Genomic DNA, 27,987 nt, shown 5'->3' on the forward strand with positions numbered 1-27,987 from the left:
CTGTAGTGTTCATACCCCCTGTAGTTTTCATACCCCCTGTAGTGTTCATACCCCCTATAGTGTCCATACCCCTGTGGCATCTGTACCTCTCCTTTTGTCAATACCCCCTGTTTTGTTCATAGTCATACCCACTGTAGTGACATGTATTGTAGGCATATATGGTACAATGTACCTCCAGTGTTTAACATCTAATATGTACTGTAGAACAGGGAACCTAATAGAACAACAAAATTTACCATTTACTTGGCCTGGATTTGAACTACATGTATTACAAAGACATACTGTCTAAGATCTACAGAATGACGATGTGATTTTGTTTAGCCTAAAGCCTGTTTCGGTCTTTTAATACATCATGATACGCTTAGGAGGAGACATGGCCTGTGTTTACCCAATCTCTCGCTGGCTGGGGTTAATGACCCCCTCCAGGGTGGTGCAATTATAAGGCCAGCCGCTAGGAGCGTGATTGTAGTCAGGCTAGGAGGAGACATACATTTTGTAAATGTCAGCAAACTGCTAACCAATCAGAAATACCCATACCCGTGGTTATGCATAAAATTTGATTATATCAACGAGATTGCCTGAAGCCAATTGTAATCTCTGATAGTCTTGTTCAATCCACAGACACAGGGCGCATAAGCTAGGATGGACCCGACCACAGCAGACATGTCAACTGTAAGGGACAGGCTGGACCCAAACAGCTGCACAGCTGATGATGAAGACAAGAAAAATGTAAGTCTTTTACTTGTTGAGGAATTCTCTTTAGTCTTACCCTTTGAAAGTGTTGTTTTTTTTGTTAATCACTTCAGTTAAATGACCTATTGTGTGCTTTTTGCTAATGTCTGTATAAGTGTGCGTTTGTCACAATGGGTTCTAGCCATCGTCAGTCCTTTCGTTTGTTGACGGAATTTTGCTGATGGGGACGGACAAAAATTTTGCCTGTTCCGTCCTCTGTGAACATCAAGATATTAATTGAAGCAAGCTGAGTCTACCAGCAAAATGTGCCCCTCAAAATAAAGGAAATTAACATTTCAGAAGGTCTAGATTTCAAACTTTTCCTGGGGGATCTCCATTAAAAATCCGGGGGACGGAAAGAAATTTGAGGCTGGCTAGAACACTGGTATGTCGTCTGAAGTCATGTGACCCATGCATGTCAGGTGAATGACACAGCCTGGATTTGAACTTAAATGACTTCTTTGTCCAGAGGCATGCTTGTTCTAAACCAAACAGAAACAAACATGGATGTTTTTGTTGTTGTTTTTTCCAGATGGAAGCCCTTAGCTACATCCATATGGTCATGTCAACTATCAGGTAAGGTCTTCTCTTTGTTTGTCACTGAGTTGAAAGAGTGGAGAGTGACGTAGAAATAGTTTGTGAATGTCATTGACTTTAAAGTTGTGTTGTGTTGGCCAAAGTTACCTTCTGCCTGTAACATAAAGGTTACTGAGCTGTAATGGAAACAAATGTGTATTGCTTAGGCCTAGGAAAAAAAATGTTGTGTTTCCTGTTTCCCTACCTACCCTAGAAAAACCTGCCGACCCTAGACTTTTTTTTGGGGTGGGCAGAGGAGTCAGTTTCCAGTTAGAATTTTTATTCATCGTGCTTCCTATTGAAGCAAAAACACTGCTTGTCCTATCTAATGAAGGATAAATGTATCTATTGTGCACAAAATTAAAGTTTGATATTAAAAGAGAAGTGTCCTCATGCACTTCAGTTTACTTTGTTTGACTGTATTGTAATATCTATCACTAGAGTTTTGGCCAGCTTAAAAAAAATTAAGAAAAAAAAGAGAAGATAATCCCTACCTACCGACCCTAATTTTTTCAGGACTGAAACAGGAAACACAACATTTTTTTTCCTCTGAGGCCTTATTGGGTTGCAGTGTTCTCACCAGGTTTTCTCAAGGCATAGGGGCATCTTATTATAGTGCAGCAATGTGGTACGTTATGCAGGTGTGAGCATTGTAAGGGGTCTGGGGGGAATCCTTTGCCTAAAATTTTTTTAAATCTTTAACCCCTGAATAACTATTTCCTGCATTTTGAGGACCAAATATGGAAATATATCCAACTTTGTTTTACCTTGGTTGTAATTACAAAAATACAAAAAACTCTCTTTTGTTCAATCTGACATTAAAACCCAGCATCTAGGGGTCCAAATCACAGCATAGGGGATCCAAATCACAGAAAAGGCCTCAGCGCGCGGCAGAGTTCCTGTTTCTCAACAACAACACCTCGGCCTACCGCCCATGCTTCTACATAATACAGGACAAAGTGCCTTGTGGCACATCTTGAGATAAGGTGCAGCTAGTGTAACAGGTGGTGGTGCACAAAAAAATATGAACGAACTGGGGAAAAAAGTGCACAAAATGAACTGAACTGCATGTGCAACAATTATCTTTGTACAACAGCCACACTTTTAGTTAACAAAATGTGCCCTGAGTGAATGCTTTTGTAAGAGTGACAAGGTAATGAGGATATATGACAAATTAAAATACTCCATCTAACCAGCTACTCTGTACAAGGCCCTTGTAGGGTCATAGGGAGGAATTAGGCCAACTTACACAATCGCCCTCATTTCAACACCTCGCTAAATGCTGATAAAATCAGATAAAACAGGATGACACTCCTGGGAGAAAGGCCAAATTGTTTCAATGACAACCTGACGCAGTAGACAACTGTTCCACACTCAAGTTTCCATGGCAATGTCTTGCTCCATTACACAGAATAAGACCTATAGCAGCTGCTATGACCTTAGGTCAACGGACGGACGGATATAGAGCAGACTTGCGTAAGATTGACCATCTAGAAGTGTTTACAGTGTGACAGTTACAGTTGTATAAGTTTCCACATTGCAATCAGTGCTCGAAAACCACCTGCCTTTAACCCACACCATTAATCATTATTATGTGTGATCTAAAACTCTTGGTAAAAGATAGATTAAAAAAAGGTATATCTATGTCCTGGAGACAGAATAACAGCTATAGTTATGACCTTAGGTCAACGGACGGACGGATATAGAGCAGACTTGCATAAGATGGAACATCTAGAAATACATTACTGTTGTGTAAACTTCCACCTGTTCTGCAAGCCTAGCCACACCTTTCATTCATTATCATGTGTAAGCTAAAAACTCTTGGTACAAGATAAATAAAAAAACTTTCTATTAGGTATATCTATTGGTCTATTATTTCCAAAAAGAATTCTGAGATAAATGCTAAGAAATGCAGGAAATGCAAAGACGATTCAGCTTTCCGTAATTGCTATCTGTGGAATTATGTGAATGAGATCTGAACAAATGCTTATGTTTTTGGTGTGTCTGTGTTTTTGTGCTTGCATGAATATGCTTGGTTGGTTGGTTGGTTGTGTTTCTGAATATTTGTGGTTAACATAAGTAAGACCAGCTAGATGGATTGTGATGATATTTGGTATGTGGCTAGATCTTGGGAAGACAAAGGTCAAGATGAAGTTTGAGCCCCCTGGTGTCTGACCTTGGTACTGCAGCAGAAGTTCCATTTTTTGAATCTTCTGTCCTGGATGTGTTAGTACACATTGTAGTCAAAAACACACCAAATTATGCTAATATGTGCATCATATATTTTTCTTATTTTCTTTTATTCCAGTATCTTTGGAACCCTGTCCATCATCCTGTACTCAATCGTCAAGAAGATTTTCAGGAGCGCAGAGGTGAGGCAAAATGACATGACATGTTGTTTACCTGTTGTTTTATCATGTGAGACTGCTGAGGAACTTCTGTAAGTAGTTTCATCAGGTTGGTTTAATTACTAATAGTAAGGTTCTTCAAAACACAACCAGAATTGTACTCACTTCCAACAAGCAGTGCCACCTACATCGGCTATAAGTTAAGCAGCAAAAATCAGACCCAGTCATTCTAACCCTGATGATGGTGTCTGACAGACACGGAAATGTTGGAAGTGAGTACAAGTCTGGTTGTGTTTCGAAGAACCTTACTATATCAGCTGAGGAACTGTAGTTGGATAATTTGATGAGTCCAACCCTAATGTGTTAGAAAACAGGTGGCTAGTAGTACTAGGGAGAAACGTTGCAGTCCATTACACATGGAGTGGCCTCGGGTAGCATGAGATGGATATTTTCCGCTTGCTCGCTCTTCCTTTCACTAACTTGTCTGTGGAAGTCCGCCTCTTCTGACCGGCATTCAGTCTGTAACAGCCTGCTTGAAGATTCTATATAGTATGACATCAAAAATCGTATATATAACGACCTACGACAGATGTAATCAAGTAAAACATTGTACTTGTTTGTTTGAACCTTTGGTTATTCACAAAAGCTCAAATGGGCCTGCAGGCCACTTTTCATAGAGGTCATGAGGGAAGAGGTCATGAGGTCAGACAAAGTTATAATATACAATGTACACTCTGAGAAAAAAATCTGATACAGTTTACATCATACATAAGTCCTTATTAGTCTTTAAGTTTTACCTAACGAAAACGACCGGTGCAATGGCCTAGTGGGTAGAGTGTTCGTCTTGCATTCGGTAGGTCGTGAGTTCGATCCCCGGCCGAGTCATACCAAAGACTCTAAAAATGGTACATGCTGCTTTCTCTGCTTAGCACTCAGCACTTAAGAGGAAGAGTATGGAAGTTAAACACACATCATTACCAGTGGTCCAGCCCCCTGCTGTAGTGGCTTGCACATCTGTGGCCCAAGGGCTTCGAAGTGGAGATGGGCGCCACCCTACGCGTCTGTAGATGCATGGGCAAACTTTAACTTTTTTTAACGAAAATGATTGTCGTATATATGATTTTGAGGCTTGTATTTTCTTGCTGATGTTCTTGTTAAGGGTGCCATGATGTCAGGGGTTATTAGGGGGCATGTTGTTAGGGTCAATAACCTCCCCTTAGATCTAGGACAATGACAAGGGAATTAACATCATTATCTTTTTATAAGATTAAGTCAGGCTGACCCTTTCCAAAGCTCCCTGACAGCAACATGTAATTTGGTGGACACATACACAAAGGGACAAAACAACTTGATGAGGAACAGAAGACTGATTGAACACTTGTTGGAAAGCTCTTTAATGTTGCTAAAAATACATGCACCGATGAACCTAAAGATTTAAGTACACGGAAAATGAAAGATTTTTGGGTCGACTACACAATTCTGTGACTTCAAAATTTTGAGTATACGATAGTCATGAAGATAAAACAAAGTTCATGTAAAACAATTTTGTGTAATAAACTTGAAAGTTTTTTTTCTTCTTTTTCTTGTATTAATAATTGGATTTTAAGAATACTGTATTCAGTATACTGGTGTCCAATTAGTACCTTTAAGTTAATACTATACCAGTCTATAGCCTACATAACTAAATAGATGCAACACTTGAAACAGGAAGGCCAGTTGTCATCAAATGAGCACTCCAGAAACCCATTCCTTAAGTATTTTCTCATCAACTGATGTCACCACCAAAAGATTTGAATGTACAGTCCCCCAAACGAGTAGCAGAAGCAAACATAGGAGCGAACTACTACCCAGATGGTACCCAGGTTGGTTTTTCCAGCCCTAGTGTAAATTCCTTACAACAGACAACCCTGTTCTTTCTTACAGGTGTGTCCCCTGGTCCACCTGGCTTTTGGATGCACAAAGGTGCACATGTACCCAGTATGTCAAGCCTTGGTGTTCATTAATTACAACAGACACTTTTGATTCGCTCCTGATGTCACTTCCAACTTCCAGAACCTCAGCGCAATTCAGGGCTCTAGCCAGCGTACGTTTTTCCGTCAATTGACGGACAAAAATCCTTGGTGGAAGCTACAGGCTGCTTGAGGACGCCGTCCACGGCTGTAAAAGCCACACACTATTTGTTTTGCTATTGTTATTTTTGTTGACAAAGTGTGTCGGTGCCCTTTTGCATACAATAATCTCTTTAAAAAGTTGTTTTTCAAGGTCTCAGTTCAGTCTCTCTAACTCCTGGAATAGTGTTTTCGCGACAATGGGAATTGGCTGACGGAAAAAAATTTTGAGCTGGCTTAAGAGCCCTGGCGCAGTTATTTCTTTGTGTTGGAACAAAGCTTAAAACTGTTCAATAACAGACAACCCTGTCCTTTTGCACAGGTGCGTCCCCTGTTCCACCTGGCGGTCGCCGACCTGCTGCTCGCTGTGTGCTGGTTGGTCGGCTCGTTGCTATGGAGATCTAGACTGGACTTAAACAACGATGCAGACAGTGACAAGTGCTTCTACCTGCAGCTTGTCACAGAGGTGCGACACATACTCTGACACATACTCTAAGTCTTCCTCTTCCTCTTATACAAGAAAAAATGTATTCAAGATACATACATGTATGTATGACTTTTGAAAAGATTTAAAGGAGAGAAACCAGTGGCAATTTGTATGTTCAGAAAGCCCTTAAGTGTATTTTTACCTCAGCCTCTTCTATCATAATCAATTATATGATGTCTTTTGTATCTGGCATATGATTTTTGCTTGGTTAAAAACCTGAGAAAGAACAAGAAGCATTTCAGCATCCCGAAATACATGTAATATAAAGTCCTTATGATTTCTGAGTAATTTTGATTAGTACCAACATATTAAATTCAGATTTTAGAAGTTGATGTTACATTCCTGTATCATTCCAGGCTGTTCACCTGGTGACATTTTTCCTGACCATGAACTATGCGCTGAACGTTTACATCCGACTCAAGGATCGCGAGAACAAGGCCAACAACCTGTCCCTGCTCATGGTAAGGTGATCACGTCTTGACTGGCACTTGATGTTGTCAACACGTATAATTTTTTTAGTTTATTTTTTTATTTATTCAAAATGCAACTGTTACTGTAACAGTCCATTACACAGACCTATAGGCAGCACAAGCTGATTACATAGGTCTACAGATAACATTACATAACAATAGTAAATCATGGTATGTCAACGCATGTTTGCTTTATAATACAATGATTATCATGTATATGCTATTGCTAGCTTTGCTTTCAGCTTACCTAGTAAGTGACTTAATGCTGTCATTTACGCTGTATAAACCTTAATAACATTATGGATATGACAAAAATAAAAAAAAATTACATGACTTTTGGCAAATGTAGCCAGAAAATTGCTGCTGCTTCATTTACATTTAGATACTTGTGGGTAACAAATGGCTATAATTTATAGTATTGGGTATGCTGACATTGCTTTTTAGACCTGAAGTATGTAGTTTGTTACATTTTTTAATTATTTGTCTTCAAGTTAGTTATAGTCAAATTTGTCTGGTAGCCTTAGATAAACATATTTTTTTACAAAATTGGATGGATCAACATTAATTAATTGCTAACTAAAATTGTATGCTGCTTTGTTGCCCAAACACGATTAACAGTTTGTGTGCGCTGTCTATATTACCATGCTGTAGCTGTTGCTGCTAACGATCGCTAACTGCGTTACTTTGTTCTCAACAGTCTTCACGTTGGATGGTCTGGACCATGCGTTTAGTCTATGTGTTATCATGGTATGTTCTCATCCATACATGGTGCAAATCTTGTTGTGGTGACAGACTTTCCTATTCTTCACCTTTGAAACTCTGCTGTGAGGTGTACATGACTATTGTGCTCTTTGTAAAAAAAATCCACCTTCCATTTTTCCATCATTGTACATTTGTATATTGTAAACACTTTATCTAATAACGTATACCATGGTCACCATGGTACTTTGAGTGCTATGTTCTGATCCATACGTGTTGCAAATCTTCTTGTGGTGACAGTCGACTTTCCTCTTCTTCATGTTTTAAACTCTGCTGTGAGATGACCGTTGTACTCTTTGTAAAAAAAATCCTCCTTCCATTTCTAAATCATTTGTATATTGTAAGCACTTTATCTACCATGGTGGTACTTTGAGTATGTTCTCATCCGTACGTGGTGATGGTAGACTTTCCTCTTCTTCACCTCAAACTCTGCTGTGAGATGACTGTTGTTCCAACCTCCTTGCTTGTACTCTTTGTAAAAGAAAAATCTTCTCTCATTTCTTCATCATTGTACATTGTAAGCACTTTATCTACCATGATGGTGGTGCTTTCAGTCTTCTGAGTGTTATTCTGAAGCAAAGTTACTTACTTACTTAAAATGGACTTACCCAATTTTTAACTGACCAACTCCAGTCTTTGTCAACTTCTGTGTTGTCCTTTTATTTGAGCAGTGGATTTGTCTTTCCTTTACAAAAACTGGTAGTTGGACTATTTCAACTTTTATTTTAGCATCCTTTGCAGACTTCTAGAGCGGACTGCGGAGGCATCCATTTTTAGGGGGGCACTGCTTCGCAATTTTCAACATAGACTAAGGTTCTCTATACTGGAAAAGGGAGTTTTGCTGCACCAACTCGTATTCCCGGCATAGAGAACCTTACTTAGCCCACATTGAAAATCGTGAATCATTGCTGAAAAAAATCATATATTAATGCTGCTGCACAAGAAGTCTGTGAAGGAGGCTAGTTTTCATTACAAAGTGCATCTCTCTAACTGTAGATTATGATTACTGTTCCTCCTGTGCAGGTTTGTCCCAGTGCTGGTGATGGTCCCAGCTGCTCTGCACAAGAAACAGGTGCTCCGGGAGGTGGACACTTGTACAAGGTCAGTAACTTAAAATCCTGGTGAACAGGTGTAAAATGTTACCTTAAGTTTCTGTCTCTCTCTTTCTCTCTCTCTGTCTCCGTCCATCTCTTTCCCTCTCTGTCTCTCTCTGTCTCTCCTTCTCTCTCTGTCCATCCCTCCATCTTTCTCTGTTCATCTCTCTTTCTGTCTGTCCTTCCATCTTTCTCTCTCTGTGTGTGCCTGTTCATCTCTCTTTGTCTCTGTCCATCTCTCTCTCTCTCTCTGCCTCTGTCAACTTGCTCTACTGAAAGTCACGAGAAAGTACAGGCAGAAACCCACTGCTTTCTATAGTTGAAATATGAAGGAAAACTTCATCGAACCTAAGTTGACAATTTCCTCGAAGCTTCCATGGCGTGAGGAACACATTTACCCACACAGCTCTGATCACAGTTCGTCCTTTTTTTTCACCACTAATACCTACATGCACTGATTTTCAAAAGGATGTCAACAAGACTAAATGATTATGTCCAAGATTTGAGCTCCGCACCTTATTTCTTGATGACGATGTGATATTCTTATTGATCGCCCTGTCTGGAACATCCTACCGCCAGACACACATATGGCTCCCAATCTTACCTCCTATAAGACACTCTTGAAGTAATACTTTAGCAATAATGAAAATGAACGGACAGGCACCATGAACTACCTTACTGCTTTAATTTAAAAAAAAATGTGCTTTGTACCATGTATATGTAACTATGTTGATAGATTAATTAGGACTTAAATGATGCAATAAAAAAAATCTGTATCTCTGTTGTATTTTATCTGACCCCTAGTTACCTCTTCCCCGATATGACCTGACCCTTATTAACCTCTTCCCTAATGACCTCAGGCCGATTTGACATTTCATTAATGAATAAAGGTTCAAACAACCAAACCCTTGTACAGAGTCAGTCTGAGTAGTTCTGATGCTGTGTCTATTCTGTTCACAGATGTTTAATGCCGTTTGGCAGGTCGTCTACCGGCAATGTAAGTATCAAACACTATAGTTGGATTTTCTTGTTATTAAAACTTGTGTTTTAGTAAAGCTTGATTTTTATCCGTTTGTATATTGGAAACTGTTACATCTGTCACAAAGTGGTGTGGTCTGTTCAGCAGTACAGGTATCTCTTACTTAGACTATCAAATGGCACATCTTGAGTCTATTCTTTAATTTGTTGATAGGCTGTACCGAGTGGATGGGTAGGTTAGTTGTTGTAATGTTATGTTATTTTATGTTGGGGACACCCCGGCCCCCCAGGAGGCATTGAAAAATGCCAGTAGGTGATGTACTTTTCTGGCTAAATAAATAAACTGAAACTGAAACTGTAGGTCCTAGTCTTGTAGACCATGTGACAGACTGTCACTGGAATGTAAGGATCTCTAATCTTAACTAGAAAGGTGACATTTGCAAGCAAATGTGTAATGTTTACCTTCACATGTTGTAGTCTAGCTCTGATAACAGTTATGTTTGATACTCAAACACATTTAATAATTTAGTGACCTGAGTCCCAGGTACAGGTCATTGACCTTATTTGTTTGGAGAGGTAGAGGAAACAGAGCAAAAACAATGTGTTCACCTTCTGTGAAATTGGCCAAATTCTTAGATTGTCTAATGGCAATTATATATATCATTGAATTCCCAAAATAGATAGAAGTATGTCATTGGGGTAAGGGGGGACTGTGATTAGAGAGAAACACAATAGAAATTCCTTAAAATAGATTACAATGATGTTATCCTCAGGGGAAGATTGAGAGAGATACAAAAAAAGTTCCCAAAATAGATCCCAAAATATTTTCTTTATCCTGAGGGTGCCAGTATTGGTACAGGTGCATGTTGTCTGCTCAGGATTCCCAAGAAAAGCTTGATCCGTAGAGAGAGCAACAGAAGAATGTATCTTAGATTAGGAAGTAGGAATTTTGAAAAAGTTAAAACTCTTTTTACAATCCCTTTCCTAATCTAAGATGTATTCTTCTGTTCCTCTCTACAAAGCGCTTCTTACTGAGCATTTAGAGAACAGGGGAAAACTTGGACCCTGGGTCTCCCAGTTACATACTATTTGGAACCAGTGGACTAGCCCCCTGCTGTAGTGATTGCACAAAGTTGTGTGGCCCACACTACCAAAAATGGTTTTTCTTATTTTTCTTGTTTTCTTATGGAGAGAAAGATTTTCCTCGGTAAAGAAAATTCAAGGAAAGTAAGAAACCCTCTGCAAAATCTCTGTATGTTAGTTCTTGGAGAAAGAGTTTTTCTCTATTTTTTCTTAAGTGAAGAAAGTATTTCTATTAAGATACTTGCCAGCAAGAATTTTCTAGAAATTTAAGAAAAACTTTATTTTTCAATCTTACCATAAGATTCATTTTCTCTAAGATCAAACAGAGTATTCCATAGATTCTAACCGTAAGATCTTTAATCTTGTCATTTTTCAATTTCTACATAAAATCTGGTTTGCTAGAAGAACATTCTTGACTTTTCTTGATTTTCTTATACAGGGAGTTTGAGAAAGATGATTCTTGTTTTTCTTTCAAACAATTAAGAAGATACAAGAACTTTTTTCTTCACTTTCTTGACCAAATAATGTTAAGAAAAAGAAGAAAATAGAAACTCTAAAACAAGATATGACAAGCATAAAATTCACAAATGTTCTTATTTTCCTTATCCAGAAAGTTTAAGAAAGATAGTTCTTGATTTTCTTGGTTATGTTTAAGAAGATACAAGAATTCTTTTCTTCACTTACTTAATCAAATATACTTTGAAAAATTATAAAATCAAGAAATCAAAACAAAAAGTTACAACGAGCATAAAATTCTTTAATGTTATGTTTTCCTTATTCAAAAAGCTTAAGAAAGATGCTTCTTGTTTTTCTTGGTAATGTTTAAGATATACTAGAATATATTTCTTAACTTTCTTGATTAAGAAAAACAAGATATTTTTTGGGGTTCATGGCACCTAGAGGTAGTTGCAAGATATAACAGTTGAATAGTATGGTAACCTTTCTTTTGAAATTTCTGTTGGTGACCAAGCTATGTTTATTTCAAAGTTATGTTTTGCTTTCCTCAAATCAAAACCCATTTGGTGTCTTTGTTAAGAATTAGTCTTGGACTAACAAGAAAACATTTCTTGATTTTCTAGCCTATCTTGTCATGTGACTTTTTCTGAACTCCTGATTGGTTTATTTGTATCTCAGAGTACTGTTGGGCTACCCCAGGTGGTCCATCTCTATTTTGAACAGTTATAAGAAAATATTTCTTAACATTTCTTGTTTTTTCTAGCCTCTCTGGTCATGTGACTTTTTCTGAACCCCTGATTGGTTGATCTGTATCCCAGAGTACAGTTGGGCTACCCCATCTCCATTTTGAACAGAGTGACCGTTGCAGCAGCTCAGTTCACTACTCTTTGTATCAGTTGATGACTCGTGCCAGTTTTACAGTCAAAAGTATGGTAAAAGGGACCATGATCATGTGACTCTGGCACTGGTGACTGGGTTCATTTTGCTAAAAATCAACAACTATGCACTGGAAACAGCTGGGAACCAGATATGAAGGATAAGGTAAGTGTGCCCCCCTCCCCCACCTTGAAATACTTCAAGATAAAAGAAGTCCATGCATAGACTTTAGAGTATAGGGTTCAAAAGCAACAAGGCACAGAATCTTGACAAAGCAGTAGATATGGAGAGGCAAGAGTTGTTTCCATAGCTATATCCACATTTTGGCTGCCAAATTCTATGTGTGTCTAATCAAAATAATCGTTGGGAGATTCCATTTCATATCACAGGGTTAGTCTGCTGTATTTCGGTTCAAAAACAAATTTCATTACGGTATCAAGTAAACATACATATCTATAGGTGTCACCAGTGGGTTAAAGAATAGGTATATAGTACAGTGCATTACTGAAATTAATATATATTATTCAAAATTGTTTACTTTTTTGTTGTTTTGTGTAAGACTACGAAGTAACAAAGGTCTTTCACTTTTTCTCTAGGTGTCTGGAGGTTTTGACCATACCAAATGTCAAGAATGAAAAGTTCACTGCAAGGGTTTGCTCTATTTTGGAATGTGATACTCTGAAACCATATGGAATAGTTATATCTAAGTTTATAAATTATGGCCTTAGCATATTCCGCTACAAAACAGCTACACTGCCATCTAAGTAATGCAGTAATATTGCTGTAAATGCTTCTTTGAGAAGGGTAATGAATTTGAGACTTTTCTTCCTCATGTAAGTATATCAAGATAAATAATTGGCAATTTGAATGTAAAGGAATTAATATGCTCCTTGGTTATTGGTTATATTTTATTAAAATACTATAGGAAATTCTACCATAATTATTGATGTTTGTCTGGTACTGTCATCGTAAAAGTATTTCCATTCAAAGACTGTTACTATTGTGATCATACTTCATATAGTAAGTCTTATGTAAGAATGTGGTAATAAACATTCCTATACTATACACATAATTTGTTGAGATTTCTTCCTCTAACATTTTTGTAGTTGCTATCAACTATTTAGTGATTTTCTGTTTTTAAGTATTTGACAGCAGGAATGATTGCTCAAGAAAGTGAATCTCAATGCGAGAGACATTTTCTTGGTGTGTCTTTAGGAAGGAAGAAATTCTTGAACCAGAAGCTGATTCTTGGTGCAAGTAAAATATTCCTGGTGCAAGATTTCCAGACTTGTACAGAGAATCACTGTCTAAGAGTAAGAGTATCAGTCTTAAGATTAGAAAGGAATTCTTGAGCAAGATCCTGAATCTTAGGCCATACCAATTTAATTTGTTGGTTCTCGGAATCGCCGCTTCTATTTTTCCCAATTTAAAAAAAAAAAAAAATCCATGAGGTTATTTGCATGTTCATGAGAACTCATTTGCATGTTCGTGAGAGTTACATGGCCCCGTTACCTGGTACCTACAAGTTGCTGGACAAACTTCGGCTCAGTTAAACAAAACTTCTGAAACAAGTACTGGACATGCAAAAACAACTATCACCTGCTTATGTTTTCCTTTGTGTTGTAAATCATGGAAAACCACCAATAGATCGTGAAATTTGTGCTGAAAAATGACGATTCGGCAAACCAAAATGGCCGCCATGTAGCCAGTCACAAGTATGTAAATGAGATGCAATTTCATGCAAATGACCACGCCTCTAGCGTTTTTTGCTTAAACTGCAGCTTTCACAAAGAGAACAATGAATCAGATGTTTCAGGCACTCTTATTTTTTGGGTGAAATGAAGTCATTTTCTTGTTGCTAACATACATTAGACATTATACTATGCTGAAAAAGTTTTTCAACCTTTTTAAAAGTTTTTTAATGTTGTTAATGATTTACTATGATGATTTATTACAACTGTTAAGCTTTATTACTGTGTGTACTTCTGTAATACTGCACATTATTTTGCATTTGTATTGTTGAAATTAAATATAAAATGTATGCTTACATGCAAGTTTTTCATGTAATTTTAACTGGATAAGTATTCTGTCACACATATACCATGGTTTCAGGTCTGGAATTACCAACCTGAAACTCTGGACCTGAATCCAGACTTGTTGCAGGTTTTTTTTTTTTTTTTTTTCGCCCTGTCGCTCCAACTTTTTTCTGAAAAAATCCGAGAACCAACAAATTAAATTGGTATGGCCTTAGCACAAGACGCATATTCTGTTAACTGGTAACTTAGTTCTTTAGGACAGAAAGGTTTCCTTGCTTCCAAATAACTTTCAAGAAACTGATTCTAGGTTTGACCTGCTACCAGAATCTTAATCTTTGTACAAGATAATATATATTTGGTTTAAGACATCTATTCTAAAGGACGGAAGATTATTCTTGTTGAAAGAATCTAAATCTTCATACAAGATGCATAATATGGTTAGTGCAAGAAGCAACAAGAAATCGATTATTAAGGACAGAAAGATTTTCTTGCTACAAGAACCTTTCAAGAAACATAATCTAGGTTTTCCTGCTATAAGATATTTAACCTTAAAAGTTTGTTCTAGAATAAGATGATTTTTCTTAGTTTAGAGAACATTTATAGGTTTAAAACTATGATTAGATGAAAATTCTGTGCCACAGAATCATTCTTGCCACAAGAAGATTTATCTTAAGTTTTTAGTCCCAAAACTTTAAGAAAGAACAGCTTGGCCTGAGAAAAATATTCTAAGTAAACTTTCACCTTCTAACTGACATTTTCTTATTTTCTTATTTTCTCACACAGAGAATAATTTTCTTTGTGGAAGATAACTTTTCTTCCACAAAGATAAATAAGAATGGCATTTTTGGTAGTGCAGGGCTACTGAAACGGAGATGGGGGCTGCCCTATGCACCATCTGGTGCGTGAAGGACTTTAACCTTTTACTATTCCCTCCTGCCCAGCACCTGGACTGGAACAGTTACATCTCCCTGCTGCTGGTGGGGTGTTTGGTGCTGTCCATCTCTGCCATGGTGGTGAGTACATGTAGCTTCTTATTGGTCTGAAGTACTAGTAATAGTTGAGAGTCTTATGATGATCTTCAGGTCTTGTAGATGGTCTTAAGATGATCTTTAAGTCTTGTAGATGGTCTTAAGATGATCTTTAAGTCTTATAGATGGTCTTAAGATGATCTTCAAGACTTGTAGATGGTCTTAAGATGATCTTGAAGTCTTGTAGAATGATCTTAAGATAATCTTGAAGTCTTGTAGATAGTCTTAAGTAATCTTTGAGTCTTGTAAAGGATGGTCACTGTACTATTAGTTAGGTAAGGCTTTGTAAAATATGTAGAGTGATGTTTTTATGTCTTTAGATCTGTAAATTAACTTCTTTAGTAAGGCAGTTGATATACAAAAACGTTGTGTCTTGAAGAAAGTTTTCAAACATTAAACTTATGAGTAATGTTTTTCTGTTTTGTTGACTTTAGATCCTGTATGTGCTGTCATATCGCGTGTACGGCCGTGTGCTCAAGTCAAACAGTAAGTTTTACATGAAGTCACCATCCATACATCTACACAAGTCTGTTCATATATACCAACTAAAGAAAGGCAGCTCACCATATGCATTCATTCAGACTGAAATGAGATTAAATCAAGCAAACCAAGGAATGAACGGACAGACAAATGAATGAGCAGATAAATGATAACTTTATTACAAATAGGATAAATCAATTCAGTCATCAATTAATTTGTTTTTTTATTAATATGTTCATAAGATAATTTGACCTTTGATTAACTTTTTCATTCATTTACAAAATATTTCAGTCAAACATTGATTTGTTGATAGATAATTTGCTCACATTACTCATTATAACTCAGTGGAAGTGTTGATAAGATAAATTTCATCAGTAGTATGCTGATATCACTACACTGAAACAGGATGTTTGGTTTGTTTATGAAGGTTAGTTATCCAGGTAAACAATATTCAAATACAATTCAATCTTTACATTCAACAGGATTAAAAAACAGAGAATTACTACTGGACGTTTCGAGTGACATCCATCACTCTTCTTCCATGTCACTAAAATTGAACTTAGTACAGCTAACTAACTAGGATGTTTCAATTGGTTGTTAATGTTATATCTGATATAGTCCATTTGGTCCATTTTGTTTCTCCTGCAGTCTGGACCAATTCCCAACGTGACGCCCTGGCTCTGCTGAAGACACGAGTCACCTTGTACATCCTGGTCTTCCTCTTCTGCTGGTCACCTGGTACGTAGGGAGTGGGAGGGAAGGGAGGGAGAGAGAGACAAAATAGAGGGAGGGAGAGAATGAGATTGAGAGAATGAAAGGGAGAGAGGGACAGTGGGATGAAATAGAGGGAGAGTGAGATTGAGAGAATGAAAGGGAGAGGAAGACAGCAATTCAGTATCAAAATTGTCAAGTGCACTGTGACAATAAAAAGGTATAGAGATAGAGATATAGAGACATATAAATAAAATTATATGGACGAGAAATAGGTAGGTATAGGTATACTAGGTATAGATATATAGATATTATTATAACTTATAGATATATATATATATATACTAATATGTATACTTACAATTCTACCCTGCCTTGCAGCATTGACAGTGGCGATCACAGACTTGTCCCAGCAGAAGTTTCCGGAGTTCTCCAGATATGTCGTCCTGTATGTTTTACAGGTGAGTAAGAAATGCCCACATCCAGCAATCTTAGGGCCTCCTTAAAAGACAAAGCAAATAGCTTACTATGTATGAATGACTGAGTGTGCATCTTTCTGTTGACTAAATAATATGGTATTTCATAAATGAACCTTCTAATATGTTCAAATGTCCATTGAAAGATTGAAAATCAAATTGAATGTAACTTTAGAGTCAAGTATGTCTATCATAACGGTTACCATAAATTTGTAATCATGATGACAACTAGAGTGATATTGATATTTGATACCATTACTGATGTTAAGAAAACCTGATCTGAATGTAGGATTTTGACTTTGTCCAAAGATATAGAATGTCATTGAGACTATAGACGTATATGCTGTGATACCTCAGAGTCGACAGAGCTTGGACACTGATGTATAAGAAACCTGCTTTCCAGTGCACGTTCTGTCTCACCAGTGTATGTTTCCTTACATGGGCCTTTACTAGGGGTGGGTTACCGGTACAGTGTAGCATTCATCAATTTGTACAAAACCGTTTTTTTCTTATTAGACCGGTCCGGAAAAACCGGACCTGAAAAAATTAGGTGGACCGGATGTTGGACCTATTAAAAAATGAACAGATTTCTTGATCAGGCATTCACACGTTTTGGTGCTTGCAGGTCGTAGAAATATTATATAACAAAAAGCGAAGCAAGTATAGTTTATAGTCATTTCTACCAAGTTTTTGTAGTGAAATAGAGAATCGTCTATTCACACAAGTTTTCACATACTGAATTAGGTCCAGGTTCAGGTCTGGACCAGGACCTGATTCTCTGCACCTGAACCAGACCTGACCCTGAATTTTCTGTACTGGTACCCACCCCTAGCCTTCACTAGTTTGACCTTAACACATGTCCTGTCCATGCAGGGAGTGACCGCTCCAGCCCAGGGCTTCCTGAACAGCATGGTGTACGGCTGGACTCGCAGCGGCTTCCGGGAGGCCGTCAGGGACAACATGGCCGCCGCCTCTACCTCTGCACAGGCACCTCTGCTGCTGGCGCGCTCAAACGTGGGTCTTAACCTGAAACTTCATCTATGCAGGGTTGGACAAGTTTTCTAAAATTCATTTGTCCCATTGGGCAAGTACATTAAAAATTCACTTGCCCACATGAACTTTTCACTTGTCCAAAATTCAAATTATGACATTTCACTTCCAGCAATTGAATTCTTTTATCGTAGACTCTATTTTTCTGTGTTGACCAATGCTGGATGCCATGACTGTGAAAAGTAACATCAAGTCATATCAAGTAAATTTTGCTCGTGGAAAAATCTTCCTTGCCCGATCCGGCAAGTGGAGTAGGACATGCACTTATCCGATCAGCACTTTCACTTGCTTGGGACAATCGGACTACTGGACTTGTCCAACCCTGCCGTGTTGGTAGAAAACTGAAGATTCTGGAAAAGCTGAATTCTAATTTTTTTTCAACACGAGAATTGGACTGAATTACGAGAATTATCCAAATGTTGGACTTATCAACTCCAGTCATTAACATAGTGGGTAACATAGACCAGTCCATTCTTGTATGGGGGGAGTGGGATGACATTTTTGGATAGGGCAATTTCTGCAAAAGGTTGATATGAAAGTCTTAGAGTACGTTTTTGCTTTGGGATTGATGGATTGAAATATGCTGTACTTGCATGCTGTACTCACGAGCAACTGTCAGCCTATCTAGTTGTTTATTTGTTTGTTTGTTTGTTGTTTCAGGTGATCCACTATGGGTCCAGCGGCCGGAGTAGCCCCACCACCCCACCCCCCGGGGTGTTGTCCTTCCGCACGAGCTTTAACGAGACCCACCCCCCCAGCAAACCCATCCGCAAGACCCTCACCAAGCAGTCCGTGTAAATACTTCTGTGCAGTTTTTAGTGGATACTAGCCTGGTGGGGTTACAGACTTGTTTTAGATCAGGCTGGGGTCTGCCACCAAAAAATAGGTTGAACGTACAATGCAATGATTATATTTTTTTAGTAGTAGATGTCATAATGGTAGTCCCATTTAGTATGCTGTGATCTGATGGTCCTGAGAAAGGTATCTTAATTTTAGGGATTTTGGTGGCAAAATTTTGTCCTGTTATTTGAATACATACTGAGGTATGTTTTAGAACTTTATTATTCTAGATATTAATACAGGAAGTATATTATCAGCATAGATTTAATGTTCATGTACATGCTGCCATGGTTGTCTATATGCAGGTTTTTATTTTATATTTCACAAATAAGATATTTTATGATTTCACATCGTCACTTTAATTGAACACATTATTAATGTTTTACTTAATTGACAAGGTGTTGGAACAAAGAGCTTCTTAATTTATTACTAACTAAATGGACGAGATTTGTTGTATAAATCGAGGGATTTATCCAGATGTATTTACAGTAACTACATGTATCTTTATTGTACTCTGGCAAATTCAGGAGTTTTATTTATTTGGGTGTTCGGGCGGCAAGTCCTCATTGTACCTAAAATAGATGCTAAGAGTAAGACTTTTTTATGTTGACATTTTGGGGTGTGGGGTTATGTGGTGTAACCGCAGGGTTTTTAGGCAAGAACCCGGATGTTCTGGGTTCAAATCCCGTCATGCCTCCGATCTTGTGCCCTTGGGAAAGGCACTTAACACAACTTTCCTCACTCTACCCAGGTGTAAGAATGGGTACCTGATTTCAGTTGGGGAGAAAAGGTAGTAAAAGAAGAGGAATGGGCTCTGCCTCCTAATATTGTGCCCTATAGACAATAACATAACCGTTGCAATGGCCTAGTGGGTAGGGTGTTCGCCTTTCATTCGGTAGGTTGTGAGCTAGATCCCGGCCGAGTCATACCAAAGAAATGGTACATGCTGCTTTCTCTGCTTAGCACTCAGCACTAATGAGGAATAGTATGGAAGTTAAACACACATCACTACCAACAGCCCCCTGCTGTAGTGGCTTGCACAAATGTGTGGCCCAAGGGCTTCGAAGTGGAGATGGGCGCCACTCTAAGCATCTGCATAGATGCACAGGCAACTTTAACTTTAACTTTGACTTTATAGACAATAACCCACTGTTTCTTTGGCCTTGAAAAGGCTATGGGACTACCGTTACCTTCATCTGCAGTTTTTTTGTTTTCCGATTACGAGAACCAAAAAATGAAAAGGCTGAATTTTCTGTAAGCCAGCTGCAGTGCAGGATTGGTTATCGATGATGTTAAATAATTTATTAATGGCTTAACGTTTAATGTTATTGCTTAATTGAGATATTTAATTAATTTAGAGGTTTATTGCTATTGCTACATGAGAGGTTTGTTAGGGCAAAAGATGTTGTGTCTCTGGTTACCCTACCGACACTAGGAAAAATCTGCAGACACATGTCCTTTTTCTTGGAGGGGGGGGAGGACCACTGGCAAGGGACATAAGATTTTGGGTTATGGGGCACTCCCATTGTGTTTTTTTGCCCACTATGCTCTGTGCTTGTGGCAGTGTAGGTGTGTTAAAACTTAACCCTAGTTTTGCTATGTGTAACAATTGTGTCATTGCACATACATGATGACTGCATGTTGGTTCAGTATTATTATGGGTTTGGGAAATTTCCAACCATAATGTGGCACATCGATTAGGAAAGTTATTGATCTGATTAATATATCAGCTTATGGGGGTTAAATTGGCAAAAAAAATCCCTGCAGGACAAGGGTTAAACTATACTTGTTGGATCACTTAGTTCAAAATCTGAAACAAAAAGAGATCCAGAGAATTCCTCATTCAGGACCATAGTGTGAAACGCAACATAAGTTTCCCTCAGCCTACAGTCAAGATATTTGCGCACAATTCTCACTCTAACTCTTGACGTTTCCTGTATGGTGTAAATATCTGTTTTGTAAGCCAGTTTTTTTTCTAAGTTGCAGTCACTGTTTAAGGCAAAGTGGAACTATTGCAGCCATAATGTTAATGACATTGTACAAAATTTGTCAGTTTTATAGACAAGAAATAAATCCGTTTGTGAATGGTTGTTAAGTTAAACAAGTTCTTTCTTTACAACCACACGTTTTTCAAGAGCCAACATTTTGCTGACGATCTGTCATCTTTTTCAGTGCAAAAATAACCAGTTCGCTTTCCCTTTAACATGAAGTATTGTCATGACATAATTAATTGTTAAACATTGGGATAATGCAGTCCTTAACATATGGCCACGCCAATTTTATTTGTTCCTTTTTGGATTCGTTTGGTCCATTTCTTTTCCATTTTCAAAAAAAAAAAAAAAAAATTCATGAGAAAAATATTACAGATTTTGCCATCACAAACCTGTACATATTCAGAACCACATACACATAATTTTAGTTTAAAAACAATGCCCTTTATCAGTAACAAATCAGAGGAAGGGAATCATTGTTACACAGTATAAAACGTGCCATTGAACTTCTCAGGCTGTTGTTTTTTGTGTTACTTAAGCCAAATACATGTACATGTATCTTCACCCCAGAACTGAAAAAAAAGTATTTTTTTCGACCTGTCGTTCCAATTTTTTTTTCTGAAAAAGTCGGAGAAGCAACGAAAAAATTTGGAGTGGCCTAAAACACTGTCACATAAGTATTGTTAATCATTACAATAGCTATAATATGTATTTGTTAGTAGTGTAAAGTGAACCCGCCATTTTTGCCTTTTGAAAAACGTAGTTGTGAAGAAAGAAGTTTAATGTTATCCCTGGCCAGTAAATCATACACCGTATGACTCTACTACTACTACTACTATTACTACTAAATCTGACTTGCAGAAATGTTAAGGTGTTTTAAGATATAAGTGTGAAAAGGGAACATATTTACATACACATGAAATTATGTAATGCTGGAAGAGATTCCTATGTCTCAGTAGTATACTTTCAAATAAAGATTTCTTTAAATGTGAATTTTTGTATCTTTTTTTTTTGGTCAGTTATCATTGGTTATGTTAATAAGCAGTCATAAGAAATAAGTATAACACAATCAAAATGAGTACAGAGTTCGCCTTGCGATAGATTGTGAGTTTGATTCCCGGCCAAGTCATATTATGCATATCAAAGACTTTGAATTGTACATGCTGCTTTCGCTGCTAATATAGCACTCAGCATTATTTGGGAAGGAGTATGGAAGTTAAACACCACCAATACTAGTATACGTACGAGTGGGCTTATAATAGTCTCTACCAGACTCCATAGGTCGCTGGAAAAAAAACGTAGAAATGGAACAAATAGAGGAGTAAGCCTGCCAGAGAAGCATAGCCGGCTAGGGAACAGCGTGCGACCCATGGACTTATAAGCCCCCTGCTCTAGTCATTGCACAAAGTTGTGTGGCCCAAGGGCTGTTGGAACAGAGATGGGCCTTAAGTGGTAAAATGCAACGTTTGTCATTTGGTGCGGGAAGAACATACTACATGTGTACACACCTTCTTGTGTACAGCCACTTTGTGAAAGTCTAGAAGAGGAAAGAAATGTTTAAGGTGACTACTGTAAAACTTTAAATGTTTGCAGTCATTTTATTCTCAAGCTTAACTCTCCACTGGAAAATTGTGACACTGCAAGTATGCATTTCAATTGCATTACAACAGTACTACGAAGATGTTTCTAACTTAGAATAGGGCAAAGTTAGGTCTCCGCGATAACAAATGAATTTACTCTCACGTTATCTTTGTCATTGTTTTGTGGGATCTTACCTTGGAAGCGACCTCCTCCGGCTCTATGTATAAATGCAATCAGTCAGGTTTGAATCCGTTGCAAACGCTGATCGACCTAATTCCCTCTCTGAAGCCCATTGCTGTTCTAGGTATTCTGTGTAATGCAAACTCCGCTATCCGGAGCTTGTAGACTCCTCCCCGCGGCAATGTACGACGGGCCTGAGAAGCGCGATTAAATCAGGTTACTGTTCTAGGTTGTTGACTTAGATTCTAAAGGTTCCAGCTTCAAATCTCTATCACTATGAGGCTTACTTGACGTCGATTTGGACAATGCATGGCCCGTCATTTGTGAAGTTTGGTTGGTTGGTTAGTTAGTTTGTTTGTTGGTTGGTTGGTTGGTTGGTTGGTTGGTTGGCAATTATGATAAGATCACTCTGGGAATTTCTTTTCATATGTCAGAGAACTCTTAGAGTTCGTCAGGCCAGGTAAGAACAAGATAGTTCCATTTTAGGCCGGGATCCCCGTTTTACGTCCCTTCCGAAAGACGATCGCAATCTTACCATGCTTCTATGGTTTTACAGTTACATAACAGGACGGGCGAAGACAAAAACAACCTGAGAAAGAGCAGTGCTTATTTCCTTGTTTGTCCTATGTCTAACTTATGACGTATGACGATAGTGCCATCAAGGACAATTCTTCGCCAGCCAGCTATGATAGTTGAATAGCCGTGCTGACGAAGAGAAAACTTCTTCCAAAGCCCATGTATGTTTATTTATTTGGTTGGTTGGTTGGTTGGTTTACATGCGTAAAATCCTCTGTTACATCAGCATGCAGTTATGACATGAACATCCCGAAAGGGCTGTTCTTCGACATGCATCGATAGTTAAACAGTTACATAAGCGTAATAGTGAAGAAAGGCAAGTGTTTGCTTGTTCATTGTTTGTTGTTGTTTTTGAAATCTATGTGGTTTAATGACGACAGCACCTTGGAAGGGCAATTCCTCGCCAAGCAGCTATGATTCCACAGTCACATAGCTGCGTTGACGAAGAAAAACTCTTAAGAAGGCTCGCGTGGGGTTGCTTTTGAAGTCTTCTAGGAGACGGATACTCAGAACAACAAATAAAAGCGCGGCCCTTTGCCAAGCAGCTATGTCCAAACCGCCAGAGAACAGGAAAGTCGAAGAAATACTCGTGGCAAAAGCGGTGTCTGTTTGTTGTTTTTTTGTTTGTTTGTTTGTTTGTTTGTTTTATCTTTCTAACCGATATAGTTTTGTGATGACAGCACCATGAAAGGGCAATCCTTCGCCAGGTAGCTATGGTTCTAAAGTTACAGAGCTACACTGACGAAGAAAACCTCTTAGCAAGGCCCTCGTGGGTTTGTTTTGTTTGTTTGTTATTGTTTGCTGCCTTCTTGTGAAGCCTATAGCGTTAAGGTTTTATGACGACAGCACCTGGAAAGGGCTTTTCTTCACCATGCGTCTATGGTTGTACAGTTGCATAAGCGCAATGGCGAAGAAAGGCTCTTAACAAGACAAGTATTTGTTATGTCTGCCTGTTCATTTACTGCTTTTTTGTGAAGTCTACATGTACTTATGACGACAGCACCATGGAAGGGCATTTCTTCGCCAGCCAGCTATGATTCCAAAGTCTCGGAGCTGTACCGAACAAGAAAAAGTCTTAGCAAGGCCAATACTTGTTTATTTATTTTGTTGTTGTTTTGTTGCAATGTTTTATGACGGAAATACCATGAAAGGGCAATTCTTCGCCAAGCAGCTATGGTTCTACATCAACATAGCCGCGTTGACGAAGAAAAACTCTTAGCAAGGCCCTTGTAGAATGTTTCTGTTTATATGTTTGTTTATTCATTTGTTTATTGTTCTATTTCAATGTTTTTATGACGAAAATACCATGAAAGGGCAATTCTTCGCTAAGCAGCTATGGTACGACGACAGTATAATAAAAGCACAACTGTTTGCCAAGCAGTATGGTCAAACCATCACATAACAGAAACGTCGACGAAAAGCTATTAGCAAGAGCGGTGTTTGTCTGCTTGTTGTTGTTTTTTTGTTTCTTTTATCTTTCTAACCAACATAGTGTTTTGATGACAGCACCGTGAAAGGGCAATTCTTCGCCAGGTAGCTATGGTTCCAAAGTCACAGAGCTACACTAGAGAAGAAAACCTCTTAGCAAGGCCCTCGTGGTTTTTGGCGACGCCTCAGGGGCGAGCCTAATGTTTATAGTGTGCGACCGTTTGACAGGAATTCTAGGAATTCCGCAGGCATGCGAGGAATTTTTCTACGGGTATTTTTTTCTACGGGTATTTTCTACGGGTATTCCCTAGGGAATTTGTTTTTGTGTGTGACTTTAGTCTGCTTTGGGTATGGCGTATAATAAGATGACGTGACCGATGTTATAAACCAGGATTTCATGTTTTAATACTCGTTTCACCATCAAGTATACAGCACATTACATTTTTTAACAAAATACCCGATATTATGTATCGTTAGGGTAGAATTGTGGGTCAGTTATATTTTTTGCTTGACCATTCGGCGTAATGATGTCGTGTATGTATGAGGATTGTTTTGTTTCGTTTGAAGGTTTTTATTTCATATCTTTCTGTTATTTCATTTTGTATGGTTGTGTGACGCTTGAATCCCTTTTTTTCTTATTGCTGTGATGTTCATTTGGTTACCAAACCATCGCGACAAAGGGGTGTACTTGTCAGTCGATTCTTCCTGTAACCTGGGGGTTGTCATGCCGGCGTTCACCTGTGGGGACAGATTGTGAGAAAGGATTGATATGAAGTATTTTTGCAATAGTGATACTAACTTAGCAACTTTTGTATGTCTGGATCGGTAAAGTGTTGTTTTCTGTTAGTTACAGGCCGTCGGTAGTGATGTAAGGCATCAAAGTAATTTATAATTTAAAGCAAAAGTGATACATATTGAATTACAGCGCTTATATTGTCATGTCAAGTCAAAGTCCTTCCCGCTCCATGGTGCATAGGGCGGCGCCCATGTTCTTGGAGTAACCCTGGGCCAAACAAATGCAATTACTACAATAGGGGGCCAGGACACTGGCTGTGGTGTGTGTTCAAATTACATACTCTTTCCCGAATGCTGAGTGCTAAGCTGAGAAATTAGCACGACCATTTAACACGTCATACTATATTGGCCGGGGATCGAACTTACGACGTACCGAATGCATGGCGAAGACTTTTCCCACTCGTCTCATTGCACCGGCGATAACGCTTGTGCAGCCAGACAACAATACTCGTGATGCTAACGTGCTGTTACTTTGACCGATGAGGTCTATTTCTCTTATAACCAAAGGGCACAAAAGTGCATTATCATTTACCTTTTGGTGTAGCCCGAGTTTTGAATCATTAAAGAAGTTTCAGAAATAAAATGTACCACCGTGAATAAGAAATAATGACACAAAATATTCTTTCTCGGTTTGGCTTCGCATGATCGAAGGCACATCACAATATCAATATACACGTCGGCTTAAAAGCCACAAGCGACGGCTATCGGGTCTAAAATGCAGTACACTGTTACGTCGGGTTGCGTAAACCAGTATACAGAATATTTCGTCCATCATACAAGTAAAACGGCTGCATTTGCAAGAGATATCCAACTTCTACGTGTGGAAGGGTGGTAAAGGTGATTGGAAAAGCATCCTGTATACAACGGCTATATCATCACCAGCCTGTAATAAGACAGAATGAAATAAGTCACATGTACGCTCACCGCTATTAAACTGCTTGGAGGACAATGGGTGATCAGATTACCGGTACCGTTTTGGCTACAGTCAGAGTGATAAGACGGCGGGCGATCGGAGGACGGATGGGAGTATGGCAGTTCCGACAATCGTCGGTTAATTGACGACTCGTGCTCAGCAGTATTACTATAGAACTGTGGATACGTGCTTGACTGTACTAGTCCACAGACGATAAAGGGTGAGTGAAACGCAGAGAAAAAGATGATTGAGAACGGGGACCCCGGTAACAAATCGTATCTTTTACTTTAAGACCACGGGAAACAGATGAATATGACCACGAGAAACAGAAGCGTTTGTTGTTCGGCGGCGGCAAGGTGGCGAATGGAATTCCACAGGAGGGCCTCATGGAGCGCTGATATCTTCGGCCGATCAAAAACAAAAGGGTTGTGCCTGGTTGTGCCGTAAACAACATGTGGTATGAGTAACAACCTGCCAAGAAGTTTCCACGTTGAAAGATATTCTCTAAACAAAATCAAAAAACTCTGGCGAAACAAGGTCACAGATGAAGACTAATTCCTACGCAACAATACGCTGTAAAAATGCCAAAACTATAATGCCGTTAATATGGGACTCATATTTTATCTTGCCGAAACGTGATGTTGGCGGACTTTTTGAAGACCAAGGTCTCGGGCGGTTTGGGGTAAGATTTGGGCCCACGAGATTAAGGTTGGCAGTGTTACTCAACCCAAGCACACAGTCCCAAAATCCACCTGGTACGATTCACATCGTAACGCTCTCGGTTTATTTAGCTCTAGTCACTCTTAACAACTTGTGACGTATCTATTATACACATAATACATGCTATCATTAGCAAGGTACTCTCACCGAAATTGAGTCGCTTGTGCATGTTCACTGTCCAGTTGAAGCGCCGCGTCTAACTCGGCCGACCTTGTCCGCCGCGCCATCTCCGCCTGACTAGATAGTCAGTGATCGATCTTTAGTGGGAAGCAAACTGACGCTATTCTGAGGGCTGCCATTGGTTGGAAAATGTACTTGTGCAGTTCCTATTTGTCAATGTTTACAGACTGACGTCAGCACGGTGACCAATCCCAAGACGATGTCCAGACGACGGCCAGGGACCGCCCGTTTTGTTTGTTTTAACTATCCAAGCGGGGACGATATAGTCACAGCTTTCAAAACGGGGATTGAAATGTAACCAAAAAGGATCTATTTTACGATGGGTATATTGCAACCTAACAACGCTAAAAGCAATAGCAGCGAATCAGAACATTATAACCCGGAACTTTTTCATGCCTACCTTAAAAATTAGTACTAAGTTTTAACGGCTACAATGTTTCCTGTTTATTGACGAAGCGTAAAACAATAGATATATCTTGTACCGTCTTCTCTGAGGTGCGCTTATCGGGTAGTTTAGTTGATATTTTTGATCATGCATCATATACTGGGCGATGTTAAATTCAGTATCTCCGGTAACAGTCCTGGTTATATTGACCTCTTATTTTCTTTTTCCAAAATGTGACTAGACATTGCATCTCCGAGGTTTATACTACTCTAATTAGATACAAAAATAAAGGACTTTGCCCTTTCATCTTGTATGCAGATACACACCAACATGTGTTGTATCAATCACACACGAATATATTGCCATTTTAACAAAAAGAACTAGTCTATATTGTGACACGCTGTAACTATTGTGGGGAAATAAGATATACATAGTACATAGGTAGAATGATCTAGCAAGACCTCAAAATTAACCCAAACACGACTGCGTACTAGTTACCACTCGTACATTGCAATTGACCAGTATTTATTTTCTTTCTGAGTACCTATCGTAATCCACAATGTATGGGTTACATGAGTTATTACCTCGTAAGCTACCATTTCTTAAGCTGGCTCTATCTCACTCCTATACAAGGGAAGAATGACACTTAA

General features: G+C 38.6%; 1 protein-coding gene across 3 annotated transcripts in view; it reads left to right on the forward strand.

The window, feature by feature from the left end:
- LOC118425605 (transmembrane protein 116-like) overlaps positions 1–21,572 on the forward strand; it is a 39,690-nt gene extending 18,118 nt beyond the window's left edge. For 2 of the 3 annotated variants that reach the window (XM_035834552.1, XM_035834553.1), the window contains exons 2-15: positions 622–729; positions 1,265–1,308; positions 3,617–3,680; positions 6,087–6,230; positions 6,608–6,712; positions 7,419–7,468; positions 8,504–8,581; positions 9,535–9,574; positions 14,942–15,016; positions 15,466–15,517; positions 16,160–16,249; positions 16,604–16,683; positions 17,572–17,712; positions 18,409–21,572. In XM_035834552.1, coding sequence (XP_035690445.1) covers positions 643–729; positions 1,265–1,308; positions 3,617–3,680; positions 6,087–6,230; positions 6,608–6,712; positions 7,419–7,468; positions 8,504–8,581; positions 9,535–9,574; positions 14,942–15,016; positions 15,466–15,517; positions 16,160–16,249; positions 16,604–16,683; positions 17,572–17,712; positions 18,409–18,546 — 1,188 coding nt within the window. In that variant the 5' untranslated portion in view covers positions 622–642 and the 3' untranslated portion in view covers positions 18,547–21,572. The remainder of the gene's footprint in view (positions 1–621; positions 730–1,264; positions 1,309–3,616; positions 3,681–6,086; positions 6,231–6,607; positions 6,713–7,418; positions 7,469–8,503; positions 8,582–9,534; positions 9,575–14,941; positions 15,017–15,465; positions 15,518–16,159; positions 16,250–16,603; positions 16,684–17,571; positions 17,713–18,408) is intronic. The other variant, XM_035834554.1, reaches the window with a different exon arrangement.
- Positions 21,573–27,987: the final 6,415 nt, after the last annotated feature.

Source organism: Branchiostoma floridae, chromosome 11, assembly GCF_000003815.2.
Source record: "Branchiostoma floridae strain S238N-H82 chromosome 11, Bfl_VNyyK, whole genome shotgun sequence".
NCBI lineage: Eukaryota > Metazoa > Chordata > Leptocardii > Amphioxiformes > Branchiostomatidae > Branchiostoma > Branchiostoma floridae.